Source organism: Balaenoptera ricei, chromosome 10 (genome assembly GCF_028023285.1).
Source record: "Balaenoptera ricei isolate mBalRic1 chromosome 10, mBalRic1.hap2, whole genome shotgun sequence".
NCBI lineage: Eukaryota > Metazoa > Chordata > Mammalia > Artiodactyla > Balaenopteridae > Balaenoptera > Balaenoptera ricei.
The window spans coordinates 13,412,283-13,439,710 of NC_082648.1; the positions used below are offsets into that span (position 1 = coordinate 13,412,283).

Genomic DNA, 27,428 nt, shown 5'->3' on the forward strand with positions numbered 1-27,428 from the left:
TAGAGTTCCCTGTGCTATACAGTAGGCCCCTGTTGATGATTTTATATATAGTAGTGTGTGTATGTTAATCCCAAGCTCCTAATTTATCCCTCCCTCCACATTTCCACTTTGGCAACCATAAGTTTATTTTCGAAATCTGTGAGTCTGTTTCCGTTTTGTAAATCAGTTCATTTATATCATTTTTTCCTACTTTTTATCTATAAATATTTTCTAACAATGCTATTAAAGAAAAGATGGCTTAATAAAGGAAGATCATTGATTTTGGTGAATCGACAGCACGATTAAAGTAAAAGGTTTATTTTTAATTAAGAAATTGGGGGGGGAATGCTTCATTCTCTTTCTCCTGCCCTCCCTGCCTCTCTCACTCTTTTAACTTGCTCTCGTTCCCTTTCTGTCTTTGTTCCCCTGTCTTCTGCCAAATCCCAATTTTAACAGTTGTTTATGTTGTTGAAGAGAAAACCACAGGCCCCAAATGGCGTCACTTGTGCTAAAGTCCATGATACCAAACCTAGACTTAGATACAGGACTTAATTGCAGTTTCGAGCTTCTCCAGAAATGTAATCTTAATCAACTAGTCTGGAATTTTCTGGTCAGCATCAATGAGGTCATCTGTCATGTGGGCCCTCTCCATCCCCCAGAAGAAGAGGCAATCTATGTGGTAAAACCCTTGCCATTCCCTCCCCACCCCACCTCCCTAAAAAGAAGATACCCTGGCCTAAAAATAATGCTTCCTTTTCTTTTGCGAATAGCTCCCTTGCCCTACCCTTCTTCCTATAAAAACCTTCCATTTTGTACAACCCCTCAGATCACCCTTGTAGTTGCTGGATGGGATGCTGACCAGTTCATGAATCGCTTAATAAAGCCCATTAGGTCTTCAAATTTCTGCCGTTGAATTTTGTTTTTTTAACAATGTGTATCATTTTCTCATTTCCTGAGTTTAAGGAACCTCTTTGAACCACTGTGTGTTTATTGATTAAAAATAAGTCCCTGCTGATGCACCTACCAAGCTTAAAAGCGACCAAGCAGGGCTTAAGAAAAAGCAGCAGGCTGCAGGATCAGTAAGAAATGTAAGAAATATATTTTTTTCTTTCCTCAATACATTTTAGTTTACATGGTTATATGGTGGAGAGGTATTCTGAGTGTATTTTCTGAAAGTTTACAATTCTGGCCAAGATAATGAAGGAGGTGCCTGTTGTAATTGGGGTGAGTGGGTAGCATTTGTTAAACTGGGCTAGAGCCCATGAAAATAGAATTTTGGAAGGTCTAGTGATTTTTTAGAAAGCTACTTACAAGCTATTCCTCAGTATGCAACTTAGAGGATATTCTGAGTGCAAGCATACCTCAGAGATACTACGGGTCCGGTTCTAGACCACCGAGATATAACAGGTTGCACAAAGTTTTTGGTTTCCCAGTATATATAAAAGTTATGTTTACACTCTATTGTAATGTACTAAATGTGCAATAGCATTATGTCTAAAAAGATAACGTGCATGTCTTAATTAAAAATACTTTATTGCAAAAAATGCTAACCATCATCTGAGCCTTCAGCGCACGGTGGTAGTAACATCAAAGATCACTGATCACAAATCACCATGATAAATATAATAATAATGAAGTTTGCATAGTGTGAGAATTACCAAATGCTTCACAGAGACACGAAGTGAGCAAATGCTGTTGGAAAAATGGCGCTGATAGACTTGCTGGACACGGAGTTGCCACAAACTTTCTGTAAATTTTACAAAATTTAAAATTTATAAAAATTTATAAATTTATAAAATTAAAAAATTTTATCACTGTGAAGCACAATAAAGCAAAGCAATAAAACAAGATATGCCTGTATTAATGAGTACTAATAAGACTATTCCATGAACTGTTTTGATTTTGTTAGCTGAAATTATGATTTTACTATTGCAGAATTATGTAAATTCATATTTTGTTTCTCTTCTCAAGGATTAGGTAGAATTTCTCAAACAGGTAGATTTCTAAGTGTGGTAAAAAATTGTGAGGAATCATCAAAAATTTCTGAAGCATCCTGGTACGAAATAGGTGCTTCCCTCAATGTTTAGCTCCATTTCTTTTCAAGAATATTTCTAGACCACGTTTGGAATCCACTTTCCTTATGTCTCTGGAACTGTTTTCAAAATTCTGAAGCACTTGCTAAAAATGCACGTTTGTTCCGCAGCTATGCTCCCAGGAAATTCTGATCTAGGAGGTTGGGGGTAGGGCATGGGAAACGTTTTATAACAAAGCCCTCAAGTGATTCTTAAAATCATGGAATGCTGCTTGAGAGCAGTGGTTCTCAAACCTGACTACTTAGGCAGCTTAAAAAAAAAATCCTAGTCTCTGGTGCCCACGTCAAATCAACATAATCAGAACTTCTGGTGGTAGGGCCCAGGCATCAGTATTTTTTAAGGGTCCTCAGGTGGCTTTCTTGGACATCTAGGATTGAGAATCACTGCTCTCAAACAACACTCAAGTAAATATTAAAACAGCTTTGGAAAAAAGGCTGTGGGATAATAATTTTTTTACTTCTAGTGTTTTCCCAAGATAAAAGATATTAAATTTGAGTAAGTATTTTAAAATCAGAACACTTTAGTATGAAACAGATATTATGTAGAGTCAAACTGAGTACCAGATAATCAAAATTTCTGGGATGGAATAAGTCAATCTCTAGACTTTTTCAAGAAATTTACCAATCTACTATTTGAGCCTTTAAATCATGTATAATTCACTCAGGTAACTGGTTAGCGACAGACTATGATATGCAGATGGGATGCAAATTATCAGGTGAAAAAAGTAGAGACATGAGGAAGCAAGATTTAAGGTTAATTGTGGTAGGATTTAAAATTATGGTCATGAACAGACTTAATTATTCACCATTCATTTTGTTTCCAGAAAAGATTCTGCACAGGTGTATTTACCTAGATGATCTCCAGTATGGTAACTCTTATTGTACACATCAGATTTTGGAAAATGCTGAAAGAGCCAGGTTCCGATCTGGATGATGGCACAAAGAGATGTTGGCAGATTATTATGCCTCTTGATTTCAGGGAGCTTAGCTTTATTCTTTCAGTTAGGTACATAGTTGAGGAAGATCCAGTACCAGATGGTGATGTTGGCTGGGAGGGGTTTTCTCACCTACATTTGGCAGCTCTACTCGGAAGTGGTGCTTTCAGTGCTTTAGACTGCCAGTCTATACTGTTTCACATGATCATTGGGAAGCTTTAGGTGGTAGAGATGCAATGACACATCTCATTAAAGGTCCCGTAACTATGAACATCTGACATCTGTGCTGAAAACAGAACTGGATGCAGCCTTCAAGTGGTTATAGCTTCAAGTGCTGTGTTGCTTTTTTAAAGACACTGCTGAAATTCATTATACTAACCAAGCTTGTAATTTCTAGAGGCATTTTTGACTTGGAGAAATAGATTATAAATCAATGGGCTGCTCATTTTAAAGATGGCCTTCTCCTAAATGGCCTTCCTCTTTCCCAGAAGTTGGACAATGATTTTAGCTGATGACTTATTCGTCATTTAATAATAACAGTCATAGTTACCCTGATTTGAATGCCTATAATGTGCTAGGATACTTTGTGTAAAAACTCCACAGCAGCCCTCCAAGGTATCCCCATTCTGCTTTGAGAGGTGAAGGAACTTGCCGAAAACCGTAGGACTCCTAAGTGACAGAGCCAGGATCCTGCCAGCTATCTGGCTGTCCAGCAGGGGCTCTGTGCATCTTGCCACCAACCCCTGCGGTATGTACAAGAATAGAATGAACAGTCATTTCTATAAAGTGCAACAAACAGCTGTTCATAAAAGTTTAGTATTTGAACTGAGAAAAAAACCAACCATATTCAGCCTTCAAGGAGCTTATTATTTCTACAGTCTCTTATCACATTAAAGAATAACACCCTGGTTCTTTATACACATTTCTCGGTGCTTAACTTTAAAAAATATTGCATGATTCCTTTATCAGAGATTTTAATGAAATCAGGAAATAATAAGTAAGCAAATCGAAATGTGTTCATCCTAAATTTGGCCTGGCTACAGGAATTCATTTTCACCCCATTCCTCATCCCTGCCTTTCCCATGTCCTAAAGCACGAACCCATTGGGTGTCCCCTCCGTTTCCCCAAGGAAATATTTCATTCATATAATGTCTCCTTTGTAATCAACACTGAGAAATGTCACTTTGATTAAACACGACTCTGAATGACTAAGACCACAGTACAATAAATTCTCCAGAGCTATCTTTCAGAACAACTGATTGCTCTTTAGTCTTAATCCTCCAGAGTCTTATTTAATCAAAATGATGTTGCTAATTAAGGATTAAAACCTCCGAATAGAATAAAAAAGAAGGATTTTTCTTTCTCCTTTGGGCAGGTCAAGGAGGCAGAATTTGCTGTAAGGAAGTAAAAAGTCCCTTCCACCTTTGGTAAAACTGCATTATTCTCTGACGTTTGGACTTATTCCAAAATAGGCCTGAGTGCTTTGTAATATTAATATAATCGGGGGATGGGGGGAAGAAGGAAAGAAAGAAGGGAAAAAAAGGAAGAAGAAAAGAAAGAAAGACGGAAAGAAAAAGGAACTGTCTTAGATAGCTCTATGTACCTAGATGATATTTATTCTAATTTTTTTTCATTTAATGCTTTTAATATGAATTTTCTTTAAACATTTTGTCTGATGCTGTCTGTGCATTGCTTTTATCCATTGCTAACATTGATGGAATGGCAGAATATTTTAGAAAAATGATGCTATCCCATTTCACAGAGAAGAGGAAGCAAAAGACAATATATCTCCAATATATTTGACATCAACTGGTGAATGCCAATAACAACAACAGGATTCTCTACTAAATGCTGAAATACTCTATCTTAAGATCAAAATCTCAATTTTTCCTTGAATTTGCATTCGATAATAAAAATTGATTCCTTGAAAACACATAAAACTGTATAAGAACTCACTAAGAGAGACAAAGATGTATAGAAATGTAGTTTGATTTCCATGGAATACAAATTCTTTCAGGTGCTGGGGGTGAAGTGGATGTGAAATAGAGATGCTGGTTGATGTTTTAACGAATTGTAAAATACTTCTTCCATCCTTTTCATCTTCTCTCTGAATTTATAATCTCGGCCGTGTTAGTCTATTACAATGTAGACATAACTAATAATATCTACTGCTTATTGGTTACCACTATGTGCCACATTCTCTGCCAGTAATACACATATTATTACCTCTAATAAAACCCAGGAAGAGGTATTATTATAACCCTTCAGAAATGGTTAAACTCATAAAGAAGAAATGACTTGACCAAGGTCAGGCAACTGTGTGAAGTAGAATTGAGATTTCCACCAAGGCCTGTTTGGCTCCGAAGCCACGTTCTATTCAATATGACATGCCATCTCACTTGTTTACTTGGAGGATAAAGTCATCAGTGTGTTTCAAGAAGGTGCTGGTAAACTGTGTTGGTCTATAACTGACTCATAGGCTCCCAGACTACTGGCTGAATCATTGTCAAAGGTATTGTCCCATTGTCACCCAGCCCAATCACTGACAAAGGCTGAACAACCATCATCAAAACGGGACCAGAGAGCAAACAATGAGAAATGCCCAAAGGGGAAGGAATGTCTGTTCCTGAGAATGCCTGTTTTCTCTCCTAGCCAGTGCTACTTGCCAGTTAAAAAAGGGCATTTGTTTCTGGGATCCACACTCCTAAAGGCTGTAAGCACCCAGTGGACAGACGATGGCCCTTATTCCTCCTGTGCTGAGGCAGATGGCCACCAGTGCTACGTGAAACAGCCTGGTCTGTTCCTTTTTTGGTATGTTGTTAATCATATGGTGAGTGCCAATGTAGAAACCCTCCAAGGGAAAAGCAGCCACAGATAACAAAGCAGAGCCTATAGATAGAGAGAAAAAAAAGGAATAAATATGTATAGACCACTGACTCACCAAACCACATCAGAAATAAGGTTTTTCCTCTGAACGTAGCCTCGTTATGCAATTGTCTTATTAAAATATTAGTCATGGCAATTCTGGAGGTAATACGATTTTCCTAAATGTAACTATTTCCCTCAATATATGTTTTTAATGAATCCAAAGTCCTAGTTTTTTTCCCCTCAGACTTGAACTGTCTCCCAGAGAACGTACAAGCAAATCGTGTCCATTCTAATGAAGTTAAAACAATTCAGAAATACCTGATGTGAGACACTAAAGATGTTTGCAGTCCCACCCCCAGAGAAAAACCACCGTTCACAAGGGTTATTTGTTCTTAATCAACAGAGTGAGAGAAACTGCGATGATCTCAGACATCTCGGAAGCCTGTTAAAGAAAACGTTTTAAGAAAAACGTTATTGTAGTTAGAGGAGAACATAGCCTCTCTTTTCCTTTTCTACTTCGTTTTTTCCTTTTAAATCCCTTTTATTTCTCTCATTTCTCCTGCACTGGCATGGAGCCTCCTTTGCCACACACATAGGTGAGAAGGCTGGGGACGGGTGTGAGGTGAGTAATGCAGTGCCAGTGGGAAGGAGGGAGGAGAGAGTGACAAAGGAAGGTTGAAATCACTTTGCTGTACACCTGAAACTAACACGACATTGTAAATCAACCAGACTTCAATCAAAAAACAAAAACAAACCAACAAAAAGAAGGTTGAGCCGCCTTCTCACTTCCATCTTGCAGGGACCAAACTTGAAGACTTTCCTTGTCTAATAATTACCACTCAATTCCATACTTTTGCGAAGCTATTTATAGTTTGCAAAACATTTTTGCATACTACATTGTTTGACCTTGGAAAAACTTTGTGATGTCAGAGGGTAGATTTTTTTTTAATTCTGATTTTTCAAAAAAAAAGAAAAAGAAAAAGAAACAAGTTTGTTGAGGCTAAGTGACTTACCCAATGTTACGGAGTAACCCAGTTGTAATCTCCCTCTTCTTGAAATTCCTGTTATCACATGATCAAATCACCACTTTTTTTTTTGGGTCAATTTGATTAGGGAAAAAATGGCTTCTTCATGTTAGTTTTCACCTCTGTTTTATTAACTTGGCATTCACACTTTTTGGTATAAATTTTTATATAGTCATTTTATGTGGTTAGTTTTCTCAATTAGACTATAAGGGTATTAAAGGCAAAAATTGGGTCTAATGTTTCCATCTCCCATACAGTGGCTTTTGCAATGTGAAGAATGCATGCCCTTAATAGTTGTTTGGTAACAGATTGATTTACCATGAGGGTGGGCCCTTTACTGAGTTTGAAATGTTTCCTGTTAAGGTGAGCCAGATGTGCAGGTAACTTCTCTCTCTCTCTCTCTCTCTCTGCCACTCAGTTTTCATCTCTGGAAGTGTCACGTGAGGCCTGGCTAGGCTAAGGGTTATCCAAAGAGGATGGACAGAAGAACTGCTTCTTGCAGCAGCCATCTATTTAAAGACAAATTCTTTTAGTGGTACCTTTGTGTAAATTTGAAAGGCACTTTACTTCCATCTTTTGAAAAAGTCATAATACACTGATTGCAATAGGTCAAAACTTTATTTCTATCTGCTGTAAAATTGATGTAATAAAAATACAAGTCATTGACATACAAGATAAAAAGATTCCTTGTTGATGTGTGCTATTGTGCAGTGCACAGTCCGCACACCTGTACTTGGTAGCTCTGTTTAAAGCACCATGATGTGTCATATCCCTTGCTAGGTGGTGGGGGTCTGGTGGTTCCTCCCATCCGGAGCTAATGCATCCATTGGAGAAGGCACACATGCAGGTAGACAATTATAATGGGGCAAATGCAATCACTTGGGTATGATCAGAGTGGGGCTGAGCACGGAGGAGCTAGCAACGAACACTACATGAATCTTGAAGGAAGGGCCAGGAATTTTCATGTCTCGGATATGGGATGGAAAGATAAAGGAAGATGACAATTTCAGACAGAGAAAAGAGCAGATGTAACATTAGAAAAGTAGGGAAGCCCGCAAGGAGAAGTTCTGCCTGATTGGGGTCGTGTACTGAGACAGAAGTCTGGAGAGGTAAATTTGGGACAGGTTCTAAAGGTTCTTATAAACTAAATTGGCTTTTACATTTTAGATAATAGAGCCAATGTATAGATTTATTCTTTTAGGAGGTCAGTGTTTTTTGGTAGAAACAGCATTGGGGTCACACTGATGACTGACAGCCAGTAAGCAGGCCATTGTAATGGTCAAGAAGATGAAGGCTGCATTTTTGAGCTAAGGTTGTAGCCATACAGATCGAAGACACCTTTTTGATAGAACCTCTGATACTTAGTGACTGGTTGGAATTTTATGACAGCCATGAGTGGGGGACACCAGGAAGCAACTTTGAGTAGGAAACTGAATGGTCGTGGAATCGACTTGCCTTTGTTTGCCAGATTCTAAGTTGGGACTTCAGTCCTAGTCTGATGACTTACACAGGAATTTAGACTGACGGGAATCACCATGTTAAACAAGAAGTTACCTAATGCTACTGGCATGGCCTGTTACCAAGTGAAGAAGAGTAAATCACGCTTAAACATCTCCTCATCAGAAAACATTCCCTGACACAGAAGAGCCACCTTGTCACTCTCTAGCCTATCCTGTCCCCTTCCCCAGCTTTTTTTTCATCATCACACATTACCACCCAACATAATAGCTATTTATTACTCGATTTTCTCTCTCCCCACATCAGAAAGTCAACTTCATAAGAAAAGAGACTGCTTTCTTCTCTGCTGCGTTCCAGATCCTGGAACAACATCTAGCACAGAGTAGTCAATGAGAAACACTTATGGAATGGTGAACAAATATTTGCCATGCAGTGACTTAGTTTTTATTTCATGGAACTGAAACAATGAAGAAGTTTACAAGTTTGAATCACGCTCTGATCTCTGATTGATTCAGTGAATGGTACTTTACCATCTGATTGGAATTGTGTGTAGGTTGAGTACCTGATACCCATCACTTCCTCATTCACCTCCCCTGTCCCCCAAAACTGCATTTCTGCTGCACTGGTCAGTTTTGATGAACTGCCTACCTAAGTTCCTCAGCTCAGAACTTGGAGTTAATTTCTGTCCTTCCATCATATTTGTGCCCTCACATAGTTGACGAGTTTTTATGGTTTTACGTTCTTTCCTGGATTGACACTTCTCCATCACCTAGACCAACATCCTGAGATTTTCTGTCCTCTCTCTAACCTCTCACTGTGATTGTCAATCCTGTTTATTGAAGCATTTCACAAATGTGTTCATAATATCTTCAGTAACTCCTTCTTGTCTAGAAGAGCAACCTGAACTTTCCAGCCTAAATTTCTAGACTGTTCATCAACTTGATCTCTATGCCATATCAAACAAATTTGATATTTCCCCAACATTGCTTGCAATCACGTCACTCCCAAACTTTTGTAGATCTATTTATTTTTTGTTATGTAACGAAGCACAGTGTAGAGTTAAATCCATTCATTTTTTAGCATGTAGCCATACTTCATAATATGGAAATCATGTCTTCAAGTGCAATCTTAATTATTATATGACTAATTAAAAGACCACCTTTTGATGAAAACGTTTCTCAATTATTCTACATGAACTTCAAAACAACTTTTTAGCACATTTCACTTTCGTTGTGAAGCAAATGAACTTCATATTTCACATAGAATTTGTCACAAATTTTGGCTTGTGGTAGGAAGGGGGGAAAGGAGGGCATTCTTCAGAGTACAGAAAACAGACATTTAAAGAGATAATTATTATAAAATATAATCAGTGCAATGATAAAAGTATCAAAGCATCCTCTAACACACACACACACACACACACACACACACACACTTAGTAGTCTCCATCAAATAATACAGAGAATAAACTAAATTGAAACAACATTCTTAGCTCATTTATTACATCTTATGCTAAAAACAAAGTGGGTACAGCATAAATCAAACGTTCTAATAAAAATCCACTAAAATAAGTTGTAAAACAATCCAGTCAGAAGTGGACACTTACCTAGAAAATGCAGAAATAAGCAAACCTGTACCAGTTTGTTTCTTCCGAGACATGCATCAGCAAGCCATCCTGCAAACACCGGGGTAAGGATCGACGTTCCAATAAAACACAAGTTCAAAATGGCGGCCTGGTAATTGTGATAGCCAAGCTTGACCGTGCAAAAGGGGATCATATTGCAGACGACTTCAAAGAAAGTGGACCTCTCACACAGCTCCACCAGAAGCAAACAGATTCCAACTTGAATTTTTTTCACAGAGTGTGATGAAGACAAATAACCAATATGTCTTACGGTTTTCTCCTTCTCAATGCTGTGATTTAAGGGTACTTTCTCATCGGTGTTTTTAAAGCCTGTAACAGACATGACTACCCTCCTTGAAGACTACTTACGCTAGTGGTTTGAACTTGGTGATTTTTGCTCCCACTCCTCTAAGGAAAAAAATAAGATCTTTGCTTTGAATTTCACAACTCCATGCTAATTTCATATGGTTTTTTTGCACATTAATGTTCATTTTGATGATCCAAGAGCACAAAAGAGAAAAGACATGAGTATTTAAACCATGGTAGCTCAGTGTAGCCAAATCTGATTTGTTCGTCTAATTACTTAGAGGCTAAATTAGGCTCTTTCTCCAAAATTATATTGAATTACATGAATCCAGTTGCATACGTGTGGAAACTCATCTGCCTCACACTGATAAAGTTTAAATACAGAGGCAGAAGAAGCAGTTTTTCAGGAGAATTTGAGCACTAGATCAAGAAATAATTTGAGTCTAATAATTTCTGATACTTTAATTAAACAAGCCAGAACAGTACCAAGAGATAAAGCGCAAAAGGAAATCTGTTTTGAGGGGGCAGGATATCTTATCATTATTACATTTCTTGTTATTTTTGGTTGGAATTCTGATAAGAAAGCTAATTAGGTAACAAAAGTGCTAGTACATTTAGGTAACAAGCAGAGTTTGCAAGAAAGTAATTTAAGTGCACTAATGAAAAGAGAAAATATTAAACAAAACCCATCTTCCTTTAAGTTGACCCCAGGCTTGTAGAACAGCCTCTCGGAGGAAATCAGAACCAAAGGCACTATTTGACTCATTATTAGTCAGCAACAGGGGTACAGCAGCTATTCTACACATGCTTTGGGGAATATCGCATCTGGTATCACCCTGACCCTTCAGCTGGTGAATGGATGTTAACATTCTGTTTCGGAAAGCAGAAGAGCACGAATTAAGCTTAAAAAGCAGCCGTAAAAGGGAACATTTTAACAGTTAGGGGTTTAGCAGCAAGGACATAGGAAGACAAGGGAATGGAATTATTGGGTCAAAGTCATAATAATTCAAAACATAGGGGTTGAGTACAGGAATGTTATTTTCATGTTGGAGTCAAAAGCAAAAGACTGATAAAAGCTTTTGACTCTGATTCTTATCTTTAACCTGAGAGATTGGGTGCAAAACACTTTGTGTTGACCTCTTCTAAGAGTCTCATTGTAATGGCGGCTATTTTCATCCACTCAGCATCACTTCTCCCCCCTTTGGTAACAATGTCCTGTTTTTCCTTTGTATAGAGTGATCATGCAATTTATTATCCAAACTTGGACACGTTTGTGAGTGAAAGTGATGCTACTTACAGTTATTCCTAAAAAACAGATACACACTGGGATCGTCTAGGGCAAACCCCAACCTGTAGTCATCCTACCTTTGGGAAATGACATCCGTCTATACTTGAGACCCTGGTGGGACTTTCTACTGGCAAAGGGGATCAGCACATGGTCTAAGATAGTACTTTTGCTGTTTTTCCACAGGAATTTTAATCATAAGTGGAATGACAAGATTAAACATGGTAGAAGCTGAGTCAGATGGCCTTACCAAAAAGGGATTGCCCACGTGGCCCTGATGGAGAACTCAGTGCCGCCATGGTCCTTATCCTTTAAGGAGACATGATTAGTTTTTCCTTCTATAAAGGACTCAATTTCCAATCAATTTTGGTTTAACTTAGCCCTATTAGGTTTCTGTGACTTACAAAGAGTCCTCAGTGATACTTTGTTTTTATTTGCTGCAAATGGAAGGGAAAGTTGGTCCCCAGACACTGGCTGATATATTTAGCCAGTATCTGAGGAAGGTCTCCTGCAGTGTGATTTCCCAAGCAGGGTAGCACCGCCTCTTCCTGGGGCCTGATGATGATTATGTTTGAATTCTTGGTTCCTCTGTGCATTCTTGCCCAAGAACATGACACACGTGGTGGAGACCTGTCGTGTGAGGGTGGTTATTCAGGGACAGCAACAGTATTTGCTGAGTAGTGTTGAAACGATAGCAAAGCACCTCTTTCTTATTGGTATTTCTCAATACCAAGCTCAGAATGAGCTTAAAGGACAAGTTCCAACTTCACTTGAGAGTAACACTTGGCAGGATATATTGCATACCATCTTTATCAACACACTTGAGCCCTTAAGTGGGAACTTAGGCATACTTTAGCTTTAGGCAACCCTATCCTACCCCCAACACCCTCGGGCTTGTTCTCTGCCCCTCCCCCTCCGTGCCACCCTTAATAAAGTGACATTTTCCCTCCATTATAGAAACAGGTATGCACATTAGATACAATTTGGAAAATGTCTAAAAATAGAAAAAAACAAACAAACAGTGAATGTTTTTGAAGCATTTCTTTTGATGTCCTCTCATGGCTAGTTTTTATTAGTAGGCTTTAAATATTTAAATTGTATAATTGTATAAAATTACTGTATAATATGTTTTCTACCCCTTTTGTAAGTAATGTTATAAGCACTTTAACATGCCATTGTGAACCTTTTGTAAACATGAATTTTTATGGTTGCATTAATAGATAGATACATGGCTCACTTAACTATTCCTCCATTTTGGGTTAGTTACATTTGTCTCATATCAGTTATAAGTCAGTCTTTCTTTAACTTTGGACCATGAAACCACATTTAAAAGAAAAGACAACTTTATCAGCAATACTTTAATGAATATTTGTGCTTAAAGCTTCCCATTCCCAGATTATATCTTTAAGCTAGTTTTTCTGAAACAATATTACTGGGTTAAAGTGTGGGAAAGTTTTTAGGCATCTTGATATATAATGTCAAATTACAATGCAAATTTCAGGCATTTTTTAAAATTAAAAAGCCTGTATTATTTTTGGAATGTAAAAACTATACTTATCACTAGAATTTTTCATTGGAAAGATAAAAGTCATGTCAACATGTGGGGTAATAATGTTGACCTTACTTGTAGATATTGAAATATGTATCTTATTTATTAGAAAAAATTAGTCAGAAGCTTATTTGATGACTTAATGACTACCCATGATTTTTACTGGGCACCCAGAACCTGAATGCATCCGATCCCATAAGGGTTGCATTGGGATCATACCAGAAATGTAAGCCCTGCTTTTAAGAAGGCTACTTTTAACAATGCAGGATTAAAAAGCATTTCTATAAAATATCTCCAAGTTGATTATGAATTTTGAGAAAACTGTAGTGTCTTCCAAAATGATTTTACAGCGTGTTGCTGTAATACTTTCAAATTTTATGTGTACTTACAGGATAACTTTTCATAGGCCCTCTAAACACTTAATAAGTGTTTTTTTTTTTAGACAATTTTTTTCAAATAAATTTATTTATTTATTTATTTAGGCTGCATTGGGTCTTCGTTGCTGTGCATAGGCTTTCTCTCTAGTTGCGGCGAGCGGGGGCTACTCTTCGTTGCAGTGCGTGGGCTTCTCATTGCGGTGGCTTCTCTTGTGGTGGAGCACGGGCTCTAGGGACACAGGCTTCAGTAGTTGTGGCTCGCAGGCTCAGTAGTTGTGGCTCGTGGGCTCTAGAGCGCAGGCTCATTAGTTGTGGCGCACGGGCTTAGTTGCTCTGCGGCATGTGGGATCCTGGACAAGGGCTCAAATCCGTGTGCCTGCATTGGCAGGCGGATTCTTAACCATTGCACCACCAGGGAAGTCCCTTAATAAGTGTTTTTAAGGGAAGATTTTTCTAGCTCAATAATTCTCCGTAAATGGTATGCACAAAGGTCAGTGGAAGATATTTGTTCTTTTAGGCCTATCGATTCCATTTAATTCCATTGACTATGAGGTTTCGTAGCTTATTTGAAAACAATGTCAAGAACATGGGGATTGGTCTTACTATAATTTAACTATTAAAAACTGTGCATCAAAGACTTATTGGAGGGCAATTTGTGCTTCATCGTCAGGTTGTAAAGTGGAACTGGAAATGTACACATTGGGCTATGGATTCGTTTTGGGAAAAAGACATTCTCTGTGTTAACCCCTACTCCTCTATTATAAAGAGGCTCCGGCAGTTGTATAATATCTATACCTAGATCCTTCTGTCAAGTGTGAAGGAGGTTTACTTCTGCCCCCCCAACAGATCATAGCTCATACAGTCCCAAGAACATAGAAAATGTACCATCATTCTCCTTTCTCTGAGGATAACTAAGAATGAAGGCCATTGCACTCCTAAGGGGTTTTTCCTCTACTGTGCAATGACTATTATGAATCTTGCTGTTGCATTGAAGTCTACATAGAAGGTGTATTTATATAAAGTAAGTAAGGTGGGAATGAGTTATCGCATGTACATTGTAATAGTTAATCTTCTGTGTCAACTTGGCTGAGCCACTTCTACCCAGATATTTGGTCAAACGTTATTCTGGATGTTTGTGTGAAGATGTTTTTGGATGCCATTTATTAATACATTTCAATCAGTAACTTTGAGTAAAGCAGCTTGCTTCATCCAATCAACTGAAGACCTGAGTAGAGCAAAAGGCTAATTCCCCCAGAAGAAGAAGAATTCTCTAGCAGATTGCCTTTGGACTTCACCTGCAGCATTGGCTTTTCCAGATTTTCCAGCAGACTACCTATGAACTCGAACTCTAAATCTTTTCTGAGTCTCCAGCCCGCCAGCCCCCTCGATCAGATTTTAGAATCAACAAATCTCCATAATCATGTGAGCCAATTCCTTAAAATGAAACTCTTACTATATATTTGCACTGCCTATTGGTTCTGTTTCTCTGGAGAATCCTGACTTCTACAGACACCACCCATAGTGCCCCTATTTTTCTTCCTGCTTTGATCAAGCACGAAAAAGAAAGACAAACTTAAGAATAGGGAATTGATAGCTCTCAGTTCTGTATGTTTAACTGAGACATCTCTCCTGGGTTCCTGGTAAATGGGTGGACCTCTCCATTTGGATTTCTACTGAAAAGGCAAACTCATCACATCCTAAGCTTAACTCATTATCTTCTTTCCAGATCCTTCATCTCTTGCTCTACTTTCTAGTTCATGACTCAAATATTCAAACTAGACTATGTCTTTGACTCTTTATTTCTTCCTTATCTATTATATCTACCTTTGTCCAGAAAGTTTTTATTGAGTACCTACCATGTGCCAGGAACTATCCTCGACTTTGTGGGCAGGGAGTGCTGTCAATCCAACCTATTAAATATTTCACAAATCCATCTTTTTCCTTCACCATTTCTGCTTTATCTTAGCTTGAGCTCTTAACCTTTCTCCTTGCACCACTGCTCCAACATTGCCTCCTTCTACGTCAAACCTCAGTCATTTGTACATCACTGTCATCAATTTGTGTACTCTCTTGCCCCTCTGACTGTCCTGAGTTTTGCCATATTGATACTAATTACTTAATAGTCATTTAAAATGATTTACTTTCAAAAATAAAGTAAGCCTATTTAACAAGGAAATTTAAAATGATTACCATAAATGGAATCACTTGCCATAAATAGAAGGTAAAAATAAATATTATAATGCTAATTTAAAATAACAGTTAACATTTATTAAGTGCTTTTTGGGTCATGCTCTGTTCTAAGCATTCATTCACTTATCTTTGAAACCGTCTTAGGCGGTAAATACTATTTTTATGAAACCTCTATTATAGTAATGGAAACTAAGGTACAGAATGTAAATAACTTATTCTAGATAATTAATATATAGGAGAGCAGGGACTTGAACCTATGTGACCTGACTCCAGAGCCTACAGTCATAAGATGCTTTTTCTTTTATGTGATAAAAAATATTGGAAGATAATGCATAAGCAACCACTTTTCACAGGATTCCATGTTATTTAATGCTCAATCCACATATCACCTAAAATCATTTCCAATTCCAAGATATTGGAAAACACTCCTGTATTTAAATCTCCATAAAGGCCCCGGAGATTTTTTTTTAATCTGAATTTGATCAATTTGATCTTCTGCTTAAGGTTTGAGAACAACTCCTTTAGACTGTGGAATCACACTACAAATTCTTTGCTGGCGCATAGAGCCCTTTATGATCAAGTTCCTGGCTTGTAACAAGAATCTCCCCTTGCAGTTCTGCCACGGAGCTGGATCACATACTCACAGTTGCACAACTATGGCGTGCTCTTTTATCTCTTCATGCTCTTTCACATGCTATTTCTTCTGCCTGGAATACTTTCATTTTCTATTCACACAGGGAACCTCTTCATTTTTTAAACCCCAGCATAAGTATCACGCTCTCAGTAAAAGTTCTTTTGATTCTCTGGCCATCATTAAAATGTCGACAAATTACAAATGCTGGAGAGGGTGTGGAGAAAAGGGAACCCTCCTACACTGCTGGTGGGAATGTAAATTAGTGCAGCCACTGTGGAGAACAGTATGGAGGTTTCTTAAAAAACTAAAAATAGAACTTCCATATGATCCAGCAATCCCACTCCTGGGCAGACAAAATACATATCCAGACAAAATTCTAATACGAAAAGATACATGCACCCCAATGTTCATAACAGCACTGTTTACAGTAGCCAAGATATGGAAGTAAACTAAATGTCCATTGACAGACAAATGAATAAAGATGTGGTATATATATACAATGGAATACTACTCAGCCATAAAAAAGAATGTAATAATGCCATTTGCAGCAACATGGATGGACCTAGAGATTATCATACTAAGTGAAGTTAAGTCAGAAAGAGAAAGACAAATACCATATGATATCACTCACATGTGGAATCTAAAATATGATTCAAATGAATTTATTTACAAAACAGAAACAGACTCATAGACATAGAAAACAAATTTATGGTTACCAAAGGGAAAAGGGGGAGGGATAAATTAGGAGTTTGGGATTAACAGACACAAACTACTATATATAAAATAGATAAACAACAAAGTCCTACTGTATAGCACAGGGAACTATATTCAATATCCTGTAATAAACCATAATGGAAAAGAATATGAAAAAGAATATTTGTGTGTATAACTGAATCAGTTTGCTGTATACCAGCAACTGACACAACATTGTGAATCAACTATACTTCAATAAAAACAAAATTTTCAAAGTTCTTTTGATTCTCAAAGATAGTCTTCTCTGTGTTCTTAAGACATTGTGTACATCTCTCTTAATACGTAGTTTCCAATTAGTTTACATTTTCTTCACTGACCATGTGTTGAGAGTAGGGGCGGTTTCACGTTTATCTTTATACCCCACTGACTAGAACAGTGCCTGGAATGTTATTTCAGTTTGTGTCTAGTGGCTGAGAGTGGCTGTGATATACTCAGACACAAATAACATTCACTCGCACAGAGTTCTACAAGAAGTGTTGGTCAGTTAGTTTTAGTTTTTTTTTTTTTTAAATCTGCTACCAGGATCTTGACTCTAATACTTGGGTAGAAGCCACTTGATGCCTATATATGAAAACATTTTGAATGAATAAATGACTAATTGACTTCTTGAGTGAATAAATGAAAGATTAGTTTAGGATTAGATGTTCTCAGGAATATTGTGAAGGAAACAACAGCATTGTTATGCACCAAGTGGACCCTATCTGGCTACTAACAGTATTTATTGAGCACCTAGTAGCAGCCAGGCCCTGGGGAGCCCATGATGACAAAATAGCAACCTTGGCTGGATGGGGCTTACCACATAATGAGAAATAGCAACAATTAAGCAACAATTAAGCAAGAACTACAGTACAGTGAGTTACATGCTATGGTGGAGGAAGAAGAAAGTGCAGCAGAACTTATAGCAGTGCCTGTTTCCCAACCTCAGAAAGTCTACAGAAAGATTTCCATGGAAGCAATACACATGCTTGGATCCCTTAGAGGGACAGAATTCAGCCTTGGGAAAATGTATAAGGTGAGGCTTCTTCCTAACAGAGGACATGCTCTCCATAATATAGAGCACTTTACCCTTTAAGGACCAAAAGAAGTTGTTTTTAATGGTTCAAGGCAGAAGCAGATTCAAAAGGCCTGGGTTGGGGAGCTCCAGGGGTGTGGGAGAAAAGAGTGAGGAAGCTAAAGAGGTAAGAAAAAACCTAGATCATAAATGGCTTTATAAGATGGAAATTTAACTGAGTCCTGAAGTCATTCCTCTTTTATATGTTGGACCTGTCAAATAGAACAAATTTCTACAATAAAGCAGGGTATAAAGGACTAAAGTCTTTCATACCAAATCATTTTTTCCCACTCATGATCAGAAGTTTGGGCACAAGTTAAGAGGTATTGACAAGACTCAGTAATTCCTAGCTACTTCTTTTACTACCACCACTACCCAAAGTACTAGTGTAGTAATGTAGGCAAGAATGAATGGAAAAAATAAATGCTAGGATTTGCTAGAAAATTGGAGGCAGAGTCTTTAGGACTAATTGGATGTGTAGTACGAGGAAGTAAGAGTATCAAGGATGATGAGTAGGACCTAGAATAGACATTGCAGTGGATAGAGGTGCTATTCAACACTAAGGAGCAGAGCTGGGGTCAGGTCATCTTTACCATTTGACATATTGAATTTGAGGCACCTGTGGAATATCCATTCGGTGATGAAAGAGGTGAATCAAATACCGTTTGAGTGTACGTGGGAAGAGTTACTTCCTGCTTTGAGTGGAAGTGAAACATAACCCCAATGACACTTTCTGTAACGATATTAAACATTCCAAGGCAAAAGCATCTTAGAACGTTACTATTTAATCGCCTCCACTGAATACCATGTGGATTTCATGAGAATTATGGGGCGCTATGTAATACCTTTGAAAAGCACCTAGAGAAGACTATAGAAGACCATAGTCTCTGCTAAACATACCCCAGAACAATAACCTTCAGAAAAGCTTAAAGTTTTTATTAAGGTAGCAAAATGGATTTGTTTTAGTTGTTTTGAAATTAATCACAAAACAGTAATCTATTTTGATTTTTTTAAATAGCTGAATGGCCTTTATGTTATTTTATTTTTGTATTTGTTCCACTCGCTCCATATCCTTTTATTTTATTTTTAAAAAATTTTATTGGAGTATAGTTGTTTTACAATGCTGTGTTAGTTTCTACTGTACAGATATGTGAATCAACTATACATATACATATATCTCCTCTTTTTTGGATTTCCTTCCCATTTAGGTCAACACAGAGCATTAAATAGAGTTCCTTGTGCTTTACAGTAAGTTCTCATTAGTTATCTATTTTATACATAGTATCAATAGTGTATATATGTCAGTCCCCATCTCCCAATTTATCCCACCCCCCTGCTTTCCTCCTTGGTATCCATACATTTGTTCTCTACATCTGTGTCTCTATTCCTGCTTTGCAAATAAGATCATCTATACCATTTTTTAAGATTCTACATATATGCGTTAACATACGATATTTGTTTTTCTCTTTCTGACTTACTTCACTCTGTATGACAGTCTCTAGGTCCATCCATGTATTTTGATTTTAATTTTAATGTTTTGAATCACTTCTTTTTTTATTTCGTGGAGTAAACTAAACAATTTGGCTGTGATTTTTAACACTAGATGATATCTTCACTAAAAGAAAAAAGTAAGCAGATGAATCACATACTATGTTAATCAGTGTGAAGGTAAAACTAATTTCTTGTCATTCACCTCAGTTTTGGGTTTTGCCTGCACCAATTTTAGGGAAGATATGTAGAAGGAAATCATTAACCTCTATAGTACTGGCCTTGAAAACTTAAAATGTTGATGAATGTTAAAGCACCCACTTTTAAACCAATCATTCCCTTAGAATATGAGCTTGGTCATAAACTTACAGATGTGTTTTGAAAGAATGATGGCTTGCTTAAGGAAGGCATCTTACCATAGGGTGAAGGAGGATTGGAGATGTGGGTACAGGGGTAGGATTGGTGGCCTCTAATTTTTAAAATTCATCATTTTAGATCAACTAGCACCTAATGTCAAAATTATACAATTTTAAATCTGGAAGAGGGCATTTTGGCCAAGCTCCTTGTTTTACAGTGTTTTACAACTGAAGGTCTGAGAGGTGAAGTGATTTGTCTAAGCTAACTTAACTAATTAACAGCCTGTCCTGCACTAAAATTCATGCCCCTTTGTTGCCTGTCCAATTTTATTTCTATAGCATTGTAGTTGGGTAAAAGATCTGTCGTAGAGCTCTGAAGGTTGAGTAGCTTGAAAATTAGAAATTGACCTGGACCTGTAAAGTTTATGCTTAATCAAGTCCATAATGTTGTAGAAATGCTTTTAGACCCAGTTCTCCTACTAACTACACACATTTGTACAATAAACTTAACTTCTCAGGACCTCAGTTTCCTTATATGGTGACCAATGGCTTTGGATTATATGATATTTAAGGCGCTTTCTAGTTTTCTGATTCTAATTTCCCTTGCTAAAGACCCTGGAAATTTAAAAGAAATATATCTTTTTCACAGTAGTAATAGAATTGCCTTTCTATAAATTTTACTTTTCATATATGTAAACTCTGCACAGGGCATAAGTAAGATTTAACTATTATAAAAGATGCAATTACCATGGTTATGGCTAGATTTCCATCTTGGTAGTACTGTCCCTGTGGATCCAATTTGAGAGGTGGGAAGGTAAAAAGCAAAGGAAGAGCTACTTATCTCTCTCTCACTCCCTGGACCCAAGAATTAAAAAATTATCCCTGTCCTTTCAAAATTTATGCAGGAGAAAAAACAGAAAATTTAAAAATATATAATTATAAATGGCACTTTGATTCTGATTTCATTGTTTCTTCAAACTCTGCACATTTTATTCTGGGGACTTTATTCAAACACATGTAATTACCTAAGCTAAGCAGTTTTTCATACTTTCAAAGCTCTTGCATTATTGCACCTGTATGACGGCTTTATAATTCAGTAGTAATTGAACAGCAATTATTTTTCATGATGCATGTACATTTTTATATCAGATTGTTGGCAGATATTCTTTATGATGATGTCGTTTTCACTAATGAGGAAATTAGAGCGAGTTATCTCATAGAGTGAGATGTCTTTTTCTGACTCTTTTCCTAGCTCTTGATATTGGATTTTAGAAAGTTTTTGAATTGCAAAGCAGCATATACAAATGGGAACGATGTTATCTCTGAATCCATGGAGCACAGGGGCTGTGGTGAAATATTTTATGGGGCTAGTAAGATCCTGTCTATCTTGTCCATGTGATGGACTCGGATATTAAGCTTATATATGCATCTATGTATGTGTTTAGATTGTAAAAATCTCAAGAGAACAAAGACCAAACCTTTTAAGCTTTTCACAGTGCTTTGTCCAATATACGTCCTCAAATGACAGACTGACAGCTAACCTACTCAGTAGTGTGCATAGGAAAAGAGAGCAGAGAGTTGGCATGATTTTCCAATGAACTGAGGCACCAAAATCAATCCATCTAGGCCATTTAGGACCAATAAAAATTCAACACTTATTAGGCACATGTTGTGTGTCAGGCACTCTGCTAGGATGTTAGGGAGTCAAAGGTGAATAAAGTCATCTTTAATTTTCAATTTCCTCCAGTAAGTATATTATATATTTTAGATATGCTTTATACATATACATATAGCTATGATAAGATTACTTCCTTCATTCAAAAAATATTTATTTTATATCTGTTGTGTGCTAGAAAGCTGTAATAAGTAGGGGGTGGCCAGAGAAAAAGGCAGAGATTTGGCCTTCAAAGAATTCATAGTCTGATGGTAGAGACCAAATAAAAATACAATTAGGAAACAGTGACAGTTATTTTCGTAGAAATATGCACAGGGCATCATGGGATAACAGGTGAAGTGCACCTGAAGGAGACTGTACAGAAGAGACTTTCTGGAAGAGGTAATGCCTCAGTGAAATCTCGAGGTGCAAAGGGTGATCCAGGTCAAGAAGGAAGGGAAGTACATTCTGGGAAGAGGGTGGAGTGGGCCACAGCAGTCCAGTGTGAAACCAAATTGAGAGTCTGAGAACTGCAGATATTTTGATAGTACGAGGGCACAGTGTGAAGAGAAGGAGGGGTGAGAGATGAGTGAGATGGGGCAAATTTGTGGAGGGTCTTGTGTCATGATACAGAGCTTAGATTTTATGCTGAACTCAGGAGAAAGCCATCGGAATTTCCAACTGTGGGTTGATGGAGTCAGAACTATATTCTAAAGAGCCACAAGGGGCATCTTTCCAGCAGCAATGGGAAGAATGGATAGGAAGCCATAGAAACCGGCTAGTAAAGGCGTAAACAGGGTGATAAATGATGACAGCCTATTTATGGGTGTTTTAATGAGGGTAGAAGGCAGGGTACAGATTAGTGAGTCATGAAGGAGGAAAACATTACAAAAATTTCTGACTGATTTAAACATCTGTGCTAGGGTAAGGAAAATCAATCTCGACTCCCAGGTTTCTGGATGGAGAAATTTCACAGTGCTATTTGCTGAGACACAGATGAGTGGAAGGGTTTTGTAGCGGGAGAGTATGGGGGGGATGAAGAAGATAATGGACTAAGTTTTGATATATTGCTTTTGAGAACCCTGAGGGACATACTGAAATAGACATCCAGAATATTCATATCTGAAGCTGAGGAGACAAACCTGGACCAGAGATACAGATTAAGAGTCAGGTATTTACCGAGGCTAAAAGGAACCATAAGAGTGGTTGAAGCCATTCAAGGAGGGTGGGGAGAGTAAAACAAAGGCAGAACAAGGCAGGTAGAAGGATTTCAATATTTAAGTCAGAAAAAGAGTTGCTTATGTGGGAATGTAGGAAGGAAATGGGAGTGATGGCCGGGGTGGGATTGTCCAGGAGATTTTGGCAGAACTGAAGAGTCAAATGTCAAGTTAGATAAGAGATAAACTGTACCTGTGTAATTTAATAATAAACAAGGTATTGGTATCTTTGATGAGGGACCAGTTTCATTGGCACATTAAGTGCTGTACTGAACGTGTTTTCAAAGGGCTCAGAGCATGTTCCTTAATGCCCATATAAGACACCTGCATAAGAGGAGGGAGTTATTCCCCTGAGGTGAGGGGACAATCAGATGATATTTGAGTTGGCTGTGAAGAAAGTGGGAATTTGTCTTGTGGAAAAGGTGAAAAAGTGAACTCTATGTAGAGAAACAGTGTGAGCAAAACCCTGCAGCCTGGTAAACATGGAGTATTTGGGTCCCTGTGTGGTTGGGTATTCCTGGACTGTCACCTTTCTCAGGCCTCCAATTTTCCACATGTGCACAACCCCCGTCCCCCAACTGATCAAACTGAGGTAGAATCCAATTGGTAAGGGAGCTTCAGAAACAGAGTTTTCAGAGGTCAATCTCCAGTGATACAGAGCAAAGTAGGCAAAAGGCCCGAATGAACCTGAGAAAAAGTAATACTGGAAATAGATAGGAAGAGATAAACGAATAGGAAGAGAAGACCACCAAAGACTCAACCCTGTGGGGACTTGACAATTCTGGATTAGATATTGATAATATCTGTTTTCCTCAATCTAAATTCTAATGTCAATTTCTCCAAGGGTATCTATGTTAAGGAGGCAAGTGAAGTGGAAAACTGAGCTTATTCTGAATATTGGTAAGTATTCTAATATTTCTTTTTAAAAAGAACTTCTACTACTGAGAAAAAAAAGAGTTTGGATGGTTTAATTCTTTGTTTCCTTTTGCATTTTTATTCTTTTTAACAACAACAAAAACCACACTGATGATATGGGTTGACTCACTTCATTTCATCATCTAATTTCCAAATTCCTCCTTTTGGGGGTTTTGCTTATAGTCTAACCCAGTTAATCTGCTTTAAAAAAATCCTACTTTGTACCTTACTTTGGTCACCTCTACTGAGAGAAATCAGTGAATATTTCCTGAATCTCTCTGTGCTGTGCCGACAGTCCTCATTTAACACCCAGATAGCACAGAACATTTAGTTGTTGCCTTCCCTTACATTTGCAATTCATTCTCTGTGTCAATTCATGTGGTGGATATTATAAAAATCATTTTAAACCTAGTTTAACTTTTCTTTTTTAACGTTTGGCTTATTCATAATTTTATGAGCTATAAATTTTATTGCATTGTGAATTGCCTTTCCCATCTGCAGATAACTCTGAGGAAGTCCTTGGAGAAATTGCTTAGGATGTAGTAAAAAATGAAAAGAAAAGGACTTCTGTTGTGATGTGGTACATGTTAGGCCAAAATGTATCCTTGAGTAGAAAATGACCAGGGGGGAAAGACTTGGGGTCTGTAAATCCGGTTTTATTTGAAGGGTTCACTCTGGCTGAACAGGTAAACTCTGCCCACGACATGCAAAATGAATATGAAATTTAATGCAATTGCATGGTTTGCTGAAACAAGAGCTTTAATGAATCCATATAAAGTCCTTCTCAGCTAAAGATGTTCTTCAGTGTGAATTATCCAGATACGCTGTCAACAAGAACTAAAATAATGTGAACGTGCAAGTTCCTGTTTTTCTTGTGAAATACTGACTTAGTCTTGGTACAGAGAAAGGCTGGGGTTATTACGGTTGTACCAAATACTTATTGAATGTTTTAGGATTCCCACACTCATATTTGATTATTAAGGGAAAGGCAGAAATATGCAGAAGAAAAATTACATTGATTGGTTTCATGTTGGGCTTATTTATATTGACAAAGTCTAAATGACTCAAAGGATATTAAAGAACGGCCACAATGAATTGGGGGTTCAAGTTCTTCTGGTTTGTTGATTCAGCACAAATATAATGTTATCCATTCTCTAGCTATTTAAACTTATTGTTTTTATATTTCCAATAATGTGAAAGTATTCCCCTTCAGAGTTTGGAGAGGTCAATATCAGAGTTAAGAAGTAGAAGATACTGCATTTGAGGACTGCTCTTTGGATTAAAACTTCACTCTTTTAATTTTGCTGTCTGGGGTCCATATTTTCACTATGTCCATACACACCAAACACGTCCTCATCGTAGGACCTTTTCCTCAGCCCTTTCCTCTGTCTAGAATGCTTTTCCCCCAGATAACCACGGATCCACCTCCCTCACCTCCATCAAGGCTTTGCTCTGATACCATCTTCTCAGTTAGGCCTACGCTAAGCTTCCTCTTTAAAATTGCTTACTGGTCCCCGCTCTACACTCTGGGGACCAACTTGTCCTGGTTTGCCTGGGACCTTCCTGGTTTTAACATTGCAAGTCCCACAGCCCAGGAACCCCCTCATCTAATATGCCTTACTCTGCTCAAGTTGTTAATTTATCTATCTATCTATCTATCTATCTATCTATCTATCTATCCATCTATCCACTCCTCTTCATATACACCACACACACACACACACACACATATTTAATTGAACGTTTCCCTATAGTAGAATTAAATTTTATAACAGCAGGATTTTTTGCTCTTCTCCTCCCCCCCACAGAAACATTCAAGGGCCTCAAAATAGTGCTCAATAAATACTCATTAAATGAATGAAAAAATTTATATGTCAGAGCAGATTAGTAACAATTAGAATAGAAAGGCCACGTTAGTGTCTCATCTGTCCGAACAGCTACCAAAATGATGTTTTGATTTTTATCATTTTTCTCTCTCATACTTACAGGTAAGCGCTGAATGAGTCAGAGATTCCAAATGGCAGGAAACGTAATGCCTTATACACTGGTCATTTGAACGGAAAATTGAGATTTATATAATGAAAATGCTGATTCATTTCAGAATTGTGCTGCAGGATGATCAGATTGGATAGTAACTTTCCGTCATGCTTCAGTCTGTTAGAGACACAATAGAAAAGTAAAGAAAAGAGGAAGAAACGATGGGCCTAACAGAGCATTCTAAAACTAGCTTGGCATCTTATTTGAAAGAAGGCAAGGCACAGTGGGTACTAGAACATTTAGATTCAAATTCAATCAACCAAAATGTGTGTAGGCACTTCTACGTGTAGCATACAGATATATGTTATCTAGTAAAAAAAAAACAAAAAACCGAAAACCAAATATAATAGATCTGGATGTGTTATTAAATGACATCAAACCAAGTACTACAAGTAGAAATAAGGATGTTAGCCCAGGAAGGTGGCGTGGTTTACCAGGATTACTTAGGAACTCAGGATGACTCCCTACAGGTCTTTATGATGGTTTGTTTCAGCTTCTGTCCTGGCTAAGTCTCTTGTTACCTTTCATTATCCTCCCTTCCCCTTTCTCATTGAAGCTTCTGAGGCTTCTTTCACTAGCCTTCACATCCAGTCAATGGCTGTACCCACTTTGTTTTCAGATATTTTTCAGATCGTCTCCTCTTTTCTACCCTTAATGTTCTTATTCAGTGTTCCCTCGTGATGCCTTGCCGTAATTACCGTAGGAGACTTCCCACTGATCATCCCGTCTCCACTTTGGTGACGTTATAATCCCCTCTCTATTCAGCTGCCATAATCCTCTGTTTACTGTGTCACTCCCCAGAATGAAGCCCTTGCTCCTTGAGAAGACACAGTGCTCACCGTAATCTGGCCTCTCTCTGTTTCTCATCCTTCAGCAACTCTCTCTGCTTCATCGACACGAAACTACATACAGTTCCCACCACAACTCTGGCCTTAGTTTCTTTCCTCTGGCCCATGCTGTCTCCTATTTCATGAATACTAACTTCTCCAGTTGGCTAAGTTTTATTCGTATTTCAAGATTATGTCAGGTTTCCTGACCTCTAGGAAGATGTCCCTACACTTCATTCTATGGAAAGGGACATGTTCTTTCTCTGTGCTTCTATAACACTGTGCTTCAAGATATCACTTATCATTATCTATTCATATCTCTTTTCCCCACTTTGTCCTTCTATTTTGCAGACACGGATGGAGTATTATTCTTTTTCAATTTGACAGCATCTGGCAAAGTACTTGGTGATAAAACTGTTTTTTGAATGATTGAATAAATGAATGAACGAATGCTTATAGGACCTCACCGTTACCAGCATTTCATCAGTGGACACACTCATTTACTGATCAGCAGACAACTTCCTTTAACTCTCTTTTCAAGGTATCTCTTTTGTTTCTCTCATGGAGAATCCTCTTTTACTTCAACACCTGACAAACGAGTCACACCTCAGCTGTAATGAAATTTTCCTCCCACTGTCAATCCTCTGTTGCTGATGGAAGGATCCATGTTAAAACTTTTTATTTTATTCCCTTTGGACTATTGTAATGGTCTTTTGGCTGGTGTCCCGGCGCACGTAATTAACAGACTTCAGTTGATATGAAATGTTGCTGCTAGAATCCAACCCAACACTGGATCAAATAAGCACAT

General features: G+C 37.8%; 2 protein-coding genes across 8 annotated transcripts in view; one reads left to right on the top strand and one right to left on the bottom strand.

Moving 5' to 3' along the window:
• SLC15A5 (solute carrier family 15 member 5) overlaps nt 1-10,324 on the bottom strand; it is a 93,039-nt gene extending 82,715 nt beyond the window's left edge. The window contains 2 exon segments of the mRNA XM_059935375.1: nt 5,673-5,895; nt 9,964-10,324. Coding sequence (XP_059791358.1) covers nt 5,673-5,895; nt 9,964-10,324 — 584 coding nt within the window.
• The window catches only part of MGST1 (microsomal glutathione S-transferase 1), a 413,587-nt gene that overhangs the window by 216,319 nt on the left and 169,840 nt on the right, over nt 1-27,428 (top strand). For 2 of the 7 annotated variants that reach the window (XM_059935378.1, XM_059935381.1), the window contains exon 4: nt 23,686-23,741. The exons of the other annotated variants lie outside the window; for them this stretch is intronic. The gene's annotated coding sequence lies outside the window, so the exon portion shown is untranslated. The remainder of the gene's footprint in view (nt 1-23,685; nt 23,742-27,428) is intronic. 7 annotated transcript variants of the gene reach the window in all.